The following is a 12,549-nucleotide window of genomic DNA, read 5'->3' as shown; positions in this document are numbered from 1 at the left end:
GGAGACACTTGCCTGTGCAAATTAAAGCAAGGAAAATCTTGGCACTAAAAGCTCAAAAAAAAAAATCCCAGCCATTCTTCAAGATGTCTCCAAGCTAACCAAGAAAGTGGTAGGGGATAATAAGTGATGCCTACAGAGACGGCAAATAAATACAAAAGCCAGTATTGGCACTTCCAGTCATTAGAATTCTGAGACCTTATTTAGTCAACGCTGGCAAGGCATTGGACATAGCGCGTAGCAAACAATTCATTGGCTCATGTTTTGAATGAGTGTTTGAAGGGGTTCATGGAAAGGACACAGCTTCTCCTTACTCTGTCTATTTCCCTCTTGGATATTCCTCGAATTCTGGCATAGAAGTACAAGTGCTCCTCTCCAGTCAGGAGGTCATCCAGGGCATCCACCTGAGGGCAATAGCCGATGTTTATGCCCTCCGTCCTGCAGTCCAAGATGTCAACCATGCGCCTGCAGGGACACAGGAGCGAGGGTTGTAAATTCACATACAGTACACTTCATCCAGCACATTTACAGGGCTTACATGGTAGGTTACAGGTACCCATGGTAGCAAAGTTATTTCGCATGTAGCAGAAACCATCACATAGATTCTTAATTTACCCATCCCAGTCCTGGATTTGGGCAGTTCCATCAGTAGGGCTGATGTCTCCGGTCAGCATTTTGAAGGTGGTCGTCTTTCCAGCTCCATTGACACCAAGAAGTCCAAAGCACTGAAAAGTAGTCCCATTTATACATTGTAAATGCTTAATGCTGACACAACTGACTGGAGTCTGTAGTATTTGACATTCACCTAAACTTTGCGCTTAATCGGAACATTTACAGTTACTTCTTTGTAACAAACATTTAACGTATGATCATTAATTTGTACATAGGAAGATCATCCATAAAGCATATGATTCTAATGATGCTACTTATACATACCTCGCCAGCTGGTATGCCCACAGACAGCCTCTTGACAGCCTGCACTTTCTTGTTGAGATGCTGATAGATCTTAGTGAGCTGGTTCAGCTGAAGCACATCGGCATTAGCCGCCCCGCTGTCAACGCGGTGACGCTCTGCAACCACATCTTCATCCTCATCCCAGGTACTCTTCTGCGGAACAGCTTTCCTGCGGCAGATGAACCTCCTTTTAAGAGAGAAGGAAAATGAGTGAAAATGAATGATACTGTAAACACAGTATGTGCTTGTGTACGGTGTATATATACAAATAACTTTACCACTTGCATCTTGCTACAGTAACATAAAAATGAATTATCATGTTCTGAAAGAAAAAATCTGCTTATCCCGTGGGTGAACTGACTAGAACTGATACCCTGTGCTACAACTTCTAACACTGTTTCTCAAGCCAAGTGACTCCAGCTAACCTGAGTTTACGCATGAACCACTTGTTGACCAGCAGGCGCAGAATAAAGCCCAGAATCCCTTGCAGGACGAGGGAGACAAACATCCAGCCAAGCATATCTGCTCCAAATGGATCTTTGTAGGCATCCACTCCATAGGCCTTCAGGATCTGAATCTGCATGTCTACCCGAGCCAATTCCATCAGCCCGTTGCCAAAGCTGAACTGAGGGAAGATGAGGAACACGTGGCTCAAGGTGTGGTACACCGCTTGGATGCTCTGTGGGGAGAAGAATCCGACACGGAAAACAAAGGGAAGGGTGAAAAAAAGACCACCGTCTTTGAAGCGGCATCATTATTTTATGAGAGTGTTTGATCTATTTATGTGTGTTGCATCAGCTTTGTTCCTTTGTTATTAGTTCAAATAATTCATCTTTGGGACGTGGTTAAACCCAGGGATCAACTCATGTTTGATCTACCCTCACCTCATCATGTAGGTTGAGTTGCCCTAGGAAGTACACTATAGAAGTGGAGATGATGGTGTTGACACTGATGAAGAGGTTAATGCACACATAGCTGATGAAGGCCATCTCTGCGTCTTTAAACATTGCCGTCAGGAGATACATCCAGGGAAAGGAGGCGAACCTGAAATAACAGAATTCAATGCATAGAGTTCTTAAACCTGCTGAAACTACAAAGCCCACCACCACAACTGGGTTGAATGAAGCTCATAACATTTACGTACATGGTGAGAATCCCAAGCGGTTCCTTGCAAAAGTTATTGAGAGGAACTCTCTGGGACTAGAAACAATATAGAATATGAGCAGTAAAAGTCCAGGAGCCAAGCACAGAGGCTAAAAGATAAATGACTTCATCTATTTCCTCATGGTGAGGCATTTGCTTTCCCACTCCTTTTCCTCCACCAAATGATCTGCTTTTTTATTCATTACTCTTGGTGATTGGGGTGGAGGGGTCAAGGGAGAGGATGTGCTTCAGCCAGAGTGGCGGAGGGGGGGGGTTGCTGGGGCCGAGGCTGCTGAGGCGGCGCCAAGACAGGGCCAAGTGAGCGAAAGCTATTAAGCATGCTCAGGTGAGAGCCGACAGCCGTTCGCGTGACGCACCGTTATTTATGGTCTAAGAATGAGGAGCCTGTTCTGATGAATGGATGCAACGGTGCTGAGCTCCCCTGGGTGGCGCAGTTCCTCCTCCCAGCCAAGGAGGCCCTAGGGTGTCAAAGCAGAGCACAACAGCAGGAAGCCCTGCACTCACTGTGTCACCTCGTGCGTGACAGCGAGATGGGAGTGTGTAAATCTCCAGTCGGTGAAGCTCTGCCTTGCAGGCGACTCGCAGGACTTTTCATTTTAGCCCACACAGGCATGGAGTGAACCTATCAGCAGCCTCCTCCAGTATTTGCAGGCAGCTAAATCTGATCTGACTTACAGTGGCTATATCCAGGGAGGTTCATTCAAGAAGGACACAAACTCATTAGCATTCCCACTGAGAATGCTAACTGTCTGCTATTTTTTTTGCAGTATTAGCATCTCTGTTTTGCCTCGTGGCCAAAGAGAAGCAACACACGCCAGCAATGAATTCAAGCGGCCAGTCAGCATAAAGTATTATCTATTAACGTCAGGAAAAAAAAGCCCTGCTCCTTCACAACAATGAAGTTATTTCACTAGACTAGATGAAGACTGACAAGTCGGAGAGAGCTTTAAAAAGAAACGGGGCCCACGAGCGGAACTGAAGTGAACAATGGAACAGCTGATGTGGTTGTCCAAGCACTGATGGAGGAATGGCACTGACCCGAACAACACCAGCAGCAGTGTCACCGCCCCCAGGTTCTGTCGCTCGGTGAAGGCTGGCAGCTGGAAGGCAGCGATCACGGCTACAGAGAGAGCCACTGGCACCATGTAGAGCGCCTGCAGAGAAAGGGCAAAGCTCTCCATTACATAGATCACAATCCTCCAGCTATAATCTACTGGAAGTCATAAAGGGCTCACATTTCATATTTACTGCAAAAATATAAGCACACACATAATTAAACCATATATCACCAGTTCATGCCATCTGTATAAATCAGCCCTTAGTCACAGGGTGAAAAGCTCAATGGAGTTGCGTGGCTTTCTTGATTAATGCTGTACTCACCTATTCATAAGGAAATAGAATTCAGCTATTCTTTTATGAAGAGGAGAACCGAAAAAAGGGAGAAGATGTGGAATATGAAAACTCTCATCTTAGATTAATGTCTTGGGGTTTACATACCATGTCGTAGAGGAAGTTAATGGTCCAGTAGAAAGGTTCACCGATCCCAGAGATGTGCTGCAGTCGCTTCGAGCCGGTGTGGTGCTCCTGGACCTCGTAGACCACAAAGCTGGCAGTCATGATGGAGTAGCCGGTCAGGACACAAATTGCCACCAGGGTGTTGACCAGACCTTTCACCCTGACATCCAAACACATGACATGGAAAACAAATCAGACACGCATTGAAGGCCCAGCAAATGTTTTTTTATCCTACAGTATGGTTGTTTTACATGGGCTAATGCACATTAGAAAGTCATAGAAAACAGAGGCAACTGATGGGAATCTGTTGAATTATAATGTTTCTAATAATTGATGGTCATTTGATAAGGAGAAGGATAATTTAGTAAGTGGGTTACTGCTGAATTGTCTTTGGCTAAACATTTCTGACCAAGTATTTCCTGCTGGCCATGTCTTTTAATCCATCCTTGCTACAGAAATGCCCACCTCACGTTTAACCTGATGTCCCTATTCACCTCTCCTCCTCTTATCAGTACGGTGCCTCTTCTATCGGAGCAGGCATGTGTGAGCAAAAACCCCAAACTGTGAAAACCCAGACCCAGACGGTGGGCATGGCAGGCAAGGGGAGAGTGTGATAGTAGCTGACTCCAGACTGCTTCCAGCCCTGCTCAGGTGCGAGTCCGTTCGCAGATCAGGGCTGAATCTGTTCACAGATCAGCTACTATCAGATAAGGACTACAAGGCAGGTATTTTAAAGCAAAAGACAACATGCTACACACGTTCAGCACGATAAAGCATGCAAAGCACATACAAGCCTGAAGATTGTCCTCAGAATTGAAAATGCATAGCTCCCGTGGTTACCTATTATTTCTATTCTTCTCTCCGGTTATAACCATCTGTCTCCCTTTCCTTTCGTCTCCTGCTTCCTCCCATTTCTGATCCTATTTATGCAGTGGGGCTTTTTCTAACATTATCACACTTGGCTCGGCTCCAAGCTCATCCAAACTGTTTGAGAAAAACAATGGTGCTCATTTCGTGGGCCTTTATATTAAGCAGAGCTAAAACAGCCTACGGGGATTTAAAACACAGAGTATGGACGCTGGTGTTGAATCAATGAACCTCGAAACCACCTTGACAGTAAACAGACATTATGTAGGGTCAGTAATCAATACCCCTAGCTGAGGAAAATCCATAAAAAAAAAAAATCAAATCAGACTAAATACACAAGTCGGATCGTATTATTTTAACGGGCCTATCAGCCTATCAAGACAAGACTTGGATACAAGTGTTTAATTCTAGCAGTTCTCATCGGACTCTACTGTAGCACCCAGTACCTCTACTGTCTGTAGCACCTAGCACCTCTACTGTAGCACCCAGCACCTCTACTGTAGCACCTAGCACCTCTACTGTAGCACCTAGCACCTCTACTGTAGCACCTAGCACCTCTACTGTAACACCTAGCACCTCTACTGTAGCACCTAGCACCTCTACTGTAGCACCTAGCACCTCTACTGTAGCACCTCTACTGTAGCACCTAGCACCTCTACTGTAGCACCTCTACTGTAGCACCTAGCACCTCTACTGTAGCACCTAGCACCTCTACTGTAGCACCCAGCACCTCTACTGTAGCACCTCTACTGTAGCACCTAACACCTCTACTGTAGCACCCAGCACCTCTACTGTAGCTTCGGAGTACTACGAATTGCATTTGCTAGATTTGTTAGATTTTCATGAGATGTGAGGCAGTGAGAAGGTTCTTACAAGGCATCTTCCTCCTCCACCTGGCCTGGGTAAGGATGGCTGGAGACTGAGATTGCTGTACAGAAGTAAAAAAACAGACAGAATTGTTATGTCACCTCAGCCCCCAATACAACATGTCTGCAAAAGACACGTCACCAGCACACAATCTGCTCCCCTCCTGCAGTTCCCTTGGATTTATGCTCGCTTTCGGCCTGAATGAGTTTACCGGCTACATTTGAATGATTGCATTCCACCCTCTATTCCTTTATTGACTGCTGGGATTGTATTAATCTTGCCGGCAGGCAGACAGTGAATCTCAGGCCTCGGCGAGGGCTGGCAGCGTTGAAATAAGGGGCTGCAGAACCGGTCCGGCTCCATCCCTCAATGCAGCGCTCAGCACCACTAATTAGCATTCCCTCTACCCGGAGCCGTGATGTGATGGCTGAAAGAAGAGGAAGAGACACACTGCCCCCTGCCAGCCGGTAGCAGACAGCCAGCGCGGAGCCACCGAGGCTCCGAGGCTCTGCGACGGCGTCGGACTATTCTCGGCTCAGAGCCACAGTCGTTAACGTCCCGGACTCAGGCAGCACAGACAGATCATTTAGATGCAGCCTACCTCCCAGACATGACCAGAGGTCCACACCTCCCCTGGTCACTGACGGCTTTATTAATGCAAACAAGGGGAGGACAGAGGCATTGACTCACAGTACTGCTGGTGGTCCTTGTCAGCTGGAAGGCTGGAACGCAGGATGAAATTGTTCAGGCTGTTTAGGTAGGCTGGCATGGTGTGGTGGCCCTCTGGGTTGTACCAGATCTGGCAACGAAAAAACAGGCAGGTGAATACAGAGAGACATGCACATGATCTCACACACACATGCACACACCCAGACATGCACACACCACGCATGCACACACCACGTATGCACACACCACGCATGCACACCCCACACATGCACACACACGCATGCACACACACCACACATGCACACACACGCATGCACACACAAGCATGCACACACCACATGCACACACACACATGCACACACACACATGCACACACACGCATGCACACACCACATGCACACACACACATGCACACACCACACATGCACACACACGCATGCACACACCACATGCACACACACGCATGCACACACCACACCCACACACACGCATACACACAGATCAGTCATAAAATATCATGAGACTGCCTCCCTATCTCAATCTGAACAGGGGTTTTTACAGGGGAATTGCATTATTGATTGCATGACTTTAATGGCAATATAAAAAATGAGCCAGCCAGAGTCATGCACAGAAAGAATCAAATGTAATGGGTGTTCCCAACAGACCCAGAGCTATAGCAACGGCTTAATGACTCTGGATACGCAACATTTTTCAACTGAGAGTCATGGATTTAATGGCTAAATTCATTAATCACACAGAATAAACATACAGCACATGGTAGTTAGAATGGGTTACCTTGGCTAGAGTCCTGTTCTTTGGTACATCATACAGATCCATCTTTAGGTCAGGAGGCAGAGGCTTTCCAAAAGACCAGCCTCCATACCTGTGGAGAAAAATCATGTTATTGAGTGCAGCATCTTTACCTGATGATCTTGCAGAGGGCACATTGAGTTCATTTAAGCATATCGGTAAGATATTTTCTGTCATGCTTAAGGCAACTCTAATTTCGTAGTAAACAAAACCCCAGTGGATGATGGACAGGTGCACTCACACAGACAGCCCTCTCCCATGCTTAAGAATAAATGCGTGGAATAAACCTGTCTCATTACACCACAAATCATGTGCAGATACAGACAGAAGGATTTTTTCCGCCACACAGGGACATGTGGTTCAGGTGCACTTAGGTTCGATATCTTTATTACTTAACTGTAATAATAAGAACAATCCATCTACAATATCTCCATATGTAGTAAGACTACTTGGAGTTAAGGTTCGTAACCTAATGTACATAGTATTACTGATTACCTACATAAGTACACACTTTATTAGAAGACTTAATGTGAAGTGGACTGAATTTCTTCATAATGATGCTATAGGACTCACACACAATACAACTGCAGTACTTACCTGTTTCTGATGAATTCATTAGCAGTGGCCAAGAGATAGTCCTCCACATTTATTCCAGTCAGATTGTACACGATCTGAGAGGAGGGGTTCCGGATGTGAGGAGGGTCATAGTTGTCACGCTGGCAGACCTGGTGAAGAACATTCAAATGGATCACTTGCAATTCTTTGCCCACCCAAAAGAATCCCCCTTACTTTCACACACTTCACTTCAGTACTTGTGTAAAGCAGTGCGTTTTCTGCCTAATTCCCCTTGAGCACCCACCTGCTCGGATTTGGAGCACTTGCAGGTTTCAAACGGCTTCGAGCTGTTCCCCCTGGAGGTCCAACTGTGAGGGCCAGCCTTGGAGTCTCTGACACAGGCCCTGTGTGTGTGTGGGAACACAGTCAGTCACAGTCAGCCACACAGTAAGCTGCTTTCCCACCTCAGGGAGCTGGGCATCAGTCACGCCCAGGAACATCTGTATGCAGCAGGCGCTCCGATGCTCAGCGCCGCGCCGCCATGATCCACAGGGCATCACATGGAGAGGTTAGATGGCTCTTGTTTCTTTTTTCTTTTTTTTTTAGCTGAAAATGTTATGGTGCCTCTAAGGTCTGGCTGATGAGTGCCAACACTGATTTGAGTGCCTGTAAGGGGAAATCTATCCAATAAACAGGATGTGTTTATGGAATACAAATGATCCTCTCTGATAGCAGCGTTATGGGCTTTTTTTACGTGCAGATGGCATGGATAGAGATGTTCAAAATGGAGTGGCGCTCTTGGGAAAAGTAAGCAGACAGATTGGGAAAAAGACAACGATTGACAGATACAGGGATGGAGAGAGGGGGGGGGAGATGGTCTGTAACTACTAATTGAGATAACTAAATTGCTAGGTGTTGTCTGCTACTGGACTGGTGTGGTTACTCACGTGTCATGCAGGTCGTCTGAACACATATTATCAATGCCAGGGAAGGTCATCATTGTGTCCACCAGGCGGCTGGAGTTAGGGTTCTGGTTGCTGTTGACAAAAGATGAATAAATCACGTGTGTTTGTCTTCCAACCATGACAAATGAGGACAACATTTGTATTACTGTGTCAAACGCCGTATATGTAAATGCTTAGGAACATACAGTCATTTCCACTTAACAATTTAACACAAAACAGTGCTTGAATATAAGCATTACATATACTTTTTGTAGACAATATTCATTTTAAAGAGGACCTTATGCTTTTTCAATTTTACCTTACCTTTAGACTGTTCGATAGCTTGTGAAAACAAACATTGAAAATAAGCATAATAGGTCCTATTAAAAAAGTTTTCAGTGATATCCATTCAAATTTAAACGTGACTTTTTCCACCAGAGGGACACTGCTTTCCGCTGACTGACCTGAAGAAGGAATACTGCTCGCCCTTGTCGTAGATGCCGGGCGAGAGCTCCATCTCAGGGAAGTTCTGCAGGTCACTCTTGATGGAGCCCAGGCCCATGGCGGCGATGACAAAGAACACGGGCAGGATGATCTGCGCGAACATGCCCTTCCAGTCGCGCCGGGAGTGGTGCAGGCGCTTCAGCAGCATGGCCACCACCTGCTGTACGAACAGGGCCAGCCCACGCACTGTGGAGGTGCCCGTCAGACCTGAGGGTCGAGAGGGGAGTTTGGAGTGGGTGAGGAGGTTCCACCGCATACAGTTTGATATTGAGTGTAAAACAGTCCCTGAAAGCTGTGGCTCGAGAGGCCTGTGTAAAGTGATTCTTGTCAATAAGATATGAGAAAAATGCTACTTGAAGGCGATGGAGAGGAGAGTGGAAATGATGCCTTACTGGCTTTGTCTCCGAAACTGTAGGAGCTCTCAGAGAGGTCGTCAGGCAAGCTGTCTCTGGAGGCGGCCGTCTCAAGGACAGACTCGGAGACAGACCAGGGCCTCTCCTCCGCCTCGGTCTCGTCTTTAGTCAGCTGGAGGAACACCTGGGAAGATCGCAGATCATCAGACATTAATCACAGATTATACGTGTGTGTGTGTGTGTGTGTGTGTGTGTGTGTGTGTGTGTGTGCGTCTGTGTGTGTGTGTGTGTGTGTGTGTGTGTGTGTGTGTGTTCTGCGTGTCAGCATCTCTCACCTCCTCTAGAGTGGTATCAGAGATGCCGTAGCAGCCCAGCTGCAGGGAGTCCAGGCTTTGGTCCAGGCTGGTGAGCAGCGAGCGGTAGGCAGTGGCATTCTGGGAGCTATACGGAGGCAGGCAGTAGACCACGTCGCCCACCTCGCCCTCCTTCATGCGCGCCTCAGGCAGGTAGGACTGGATGAAGGCCCTCAGCGCCTTGCTGTCAAACTTCTCCTCAGAATCAGGACTCTGCACCTGGAGGTGGGGTGGGGGAGGTTGATTAATATAACACATTGTGCAACACTGCTGTATCAGTGCATGCCAGGTGGAAAGACAGAGCAACTCGTTTGGGAGAACAGTTTTTTAGTTGTAGGTATGTGAGTGTCCACACATTCCAGTACCTTCTTTGTGAGAGTCAGGTTGTAGCCCTGGGCAAGCTTGTCCTTGAGGTAGTAGGGAGAGCCACAGCACTTGAGACCCCCCCTCTCCATGAATGCGATGCGGTCGCTGAGAACTTCCGCTTCATCCAAATGATGTGTGGAAAGGATTATAGTTCGACCTGAAGGCAATGAAACAAGTAGATGCAAGATGAACAGTTAACTCAAATTAGCTCAAGATAGAGAAATAATAACTACAAGAGACACATAGAAACAGACACACAGAAAATCACAATTTGAACCCCCCCCCCAAACCGTTTTAAAATATGTTCCGTGGCAATGACAATCTCAGAAGATCCTAATTAAACACCGGAAAGGAGCGCTGTGAGTGCAGATAACCATCGCCCGTTGGTACATCTGCTGTGGGGTTCCCCTCCCTCTGTCTTTTCCCTCCACAGACATGCACACCTTGAGAAAATCCATTTTCCCTTAATTAAATTCAAAATGGAAAGCCAGGAGCCTGATAAGAACAAAGCCACACGAACCCCCCCCACCTCACCACCCTGGTGTGCAGCTTTAAATGTCTTCCCCTTGTCTGACTCCCTGTTTAATACAAGTGGGAGTGGGGGGGTTAGGGAAGAGGCAGTGGGCCTGGAGGCTCACCGGTCTTATGCTGCAGGATGATGTCCCAGATGCTGCGTCTGGAGCAGGGGTCCACGCCGGTGGTGGGCTCGTCCAGGACCACCAGGCGTGAGCCGCCAATGAAGGCGATGGAGATGGAGAGTTTGCGCTTCATGCCGCCCGACAGGGTGCCCACCCGCTTGTGCCGGTGGGCGTACATGCCTGTTTCCTTCAGGATCCTAGAGAAAACGGGAAGAGGAGCATTAAAACTAAGGAAGTTGACCTCTGGAAATGATTGGTGTAGTGTCTAGCACAGAGGAAATTACAAGTTTGTGTACGCTCTCCTTTAAATGCGCGATTAATTACTCTAATAATAAATCACACTAATCTTAAACTGTTTCAAAACAGCAAATGGGGAAAGCATGTGTGTGTTATCTTGGATTTGCCTGTACTCACTTTTGTACTTGTGTCTTCAGTTCTGCCTGTGACCAGTGGGGTGCCTTGATCTGCCCATACAAGAGCAGGTGCTCTTTGGCTGTCAGGTGATCAAAGTGAACATCATACTGCATACACACTCCCAGATCCATGCGGATCTCATCAAAATAGGACTGCATGTCTCTCCCGTAGACCTCAATGGTACCAGAGGTGGGGCCAAATAATCCAGTGAGCAGAGACCTACACCAACAGGTCAAAAGTATTATTATTGTTGTTCATTCTTTGTCAGGGTAGATAGATTAAAAAAGAAATGTGCCAAAATCTTGGCAGAACATTTTAGATCACAGTACATTCCTACAGTAGCAGGAGCTTTACAGCTGGATTACAAAGTTGAGTATAAATGTACAATAAAACCATATTCAAGCCAGTTTTACCAGTATTCACAGTATGCTTTATAACATGCTTGGGACTTTTATAACGTCCAAATTACGCATGCTGGTCTGATCCAGATTTGCCATATTGTGATCAAGATGAATGAAAGCTGAAAGTAAACCCTATGATGTGAACTGGCCAATCTTAATCAAAAGGACTAGTGCGTTTACATGGTGGTGGTCTTTCCAGCTCCATTGTGGCCCAGCAGTGTGGTGACGTGTCCCTCGTAGAAGGACAGATTGAGATTCTCAATGGCATTCCTCTTCCCATAGGTTTTGGTCAGGCCATGGAGGGCCACCCCTACTGGCATCCCAGTGAACTCGCTGTCCTCATGCGCGGGGAAGAGTCCGTTAGCTAAAGGACACATAAAGAGTAACAATGAGCATGTGTGAGAGAGGGGCGGATAGAGGGATGTATAGATGGAGAGAAAGAGAGATATTCTTTGAATTTTTCATTAATGACAAACCACCACGGTAACAATTAAGATCAGATTATGCACCTTTGTCTTTGCTATCTGCTGGATTCTTCTGCATGATGTTGGAAAAGAACCGCCCTTTGGCAGATTTCTCAGAGCTTGACTGACACCCAAACAAGTCGGACCAGAAAGATGGCATCACGGGAAAGTACCAGGGAGCTGGAATGCCATATTTACCTGAAAGAGACATGAAAACAAACCCATCAACATATCTTCAGCCTCATCATACCAGTCATATCTTATCTCAGTACATGCCACTCCTTAAACAAATAGTTTTGCCTGTGAACTTAGGGTTAGGGTGAGGGTGCATAACTGTAAATATAAAAACATACTGAATGTATAAAAGAATGATATTTTTGTGGATGAGGATTTTTACAGAGCGTTGCAGAAAGTGTTCTTGTAGCTCAACTAGAAGAGCAAGGCTATAACAACCCCAAAGCCAAGGTCAACACCAAGGAAAGATGTAAAATCTTTAATACTAAAGAATAGGTTTACCTGGGAAAACCATGCGAATGTATGCACCCACAACGAAATACAATAAAGAGTCGATGAGGAGCAGCCAGCACAGCCAGCCAAAGGAGGCGGTGTCACCAGCCATGGGGGACACATAGGCGTTGCTCCACTGGATCCCTGCAGGGCGACAGCAATACAGAGTTAGGAACACGAAGAGCAATACAGAGTTAGGAACACGAA

The 12,549-nt window shown here is 46.6% G+C and overlaps 1 protein-coding gene across 1 annotated transcript in view; it reads right to left on the bottom strand.

The window, feature by feature from the left end:
• abca12 (ATP-binding cassette, sub-family A (ABC1), member 12) overlaps positions 1–12,549 on the bottom strand; it is a 46,965-nt gene that overhangs the window by 3,003 nt on the left and 31,413 nt on the right. Inside the window, exons 50-71 of the mRNA XM_042709380.1 lie at positions 12,352–12,486; positions 11,881–12,033; positions 11,552–11,735; positions 10,971–11,189; positions 10,557–10,753; positions 9,918–10,075; positions 9,535–9,771; positions 9,239–9,383; positions 8,807–9,053; positions 8,346–8,435; positions 7,703–7,802; positions 7,441–7,568; positions 6,829–6,916; positions 6,055–6,163; positions 5,371–5,425; positions 3,613–3,790; positions 3,154–3,269; positions 1,836–1,995; positions 1,377–1,630; positions 934–1,138; positions 613–722; positions 312–462 (exon numbers count right to left, since the gene is read on the bottom strand). Coding sequence (XP_042565314.1) covers positions 312–462; positions 613–722; positions 934–1,138; positions 1,377–1,630; positions 1,836–1,995; positions 3,154–3,269; positions 3,613–3,790; positions 5,371–5,425; positions 6,055–6,163; positions 6,829–6,916; positions 7,441–7,568; positions 7,703–7,802; positions 8,346–8,435; positions 8,807–9,053; positions 9,239–9,383; positions 9,535–9,771; positions 9,918–10,075; positions 10,557–10,753; positions 10,971–11,189; positions 11,552–11,735; positions 11,881–12,033; positions 12,352–12,486 — 3,419 coding nt within the window. The remainder of the gene's footprint in view (positions 1–311; positions 463–612; positions 723–933; positions 1,139–1,376; positions 1,631–1,835; positions 1,996–3,153; positions 3,270–3,612; positions 3,791–5,370; positions 5,426–6,054; positions 6,164–6,828; positions 6,917–7,440; positions 7,569–7,702; positions 7,803–8,345; positions 8,436–8,806; positions 9,054–9,238; positions 9,384–9,534; positions 9,772–9,917; positions 10,076–10,556; positions 10,754–10,970; positions 11,190–11,551; positions 11,736–11,880; positions 12,034–12,351; positions 12,487–12,549) is intronic.

This window comes from Clupea harengus, chromosome 2, assembly GCF_900700415.2.
Source record: "Clupea harengus chromosome 2, Ch_v2.0.2, whole genome shotgun sequence".
NCBI classification, from domain to species: domain Eukaryota; kingdom Metazoa; phylum Chordata; class Actinopteri; order Clupeiformes; family Clupeidae; genus Clupea; species Clupea harengus.
This window is presented reverse-complemented; position numbering and strand designations above follow the sequence as displayed.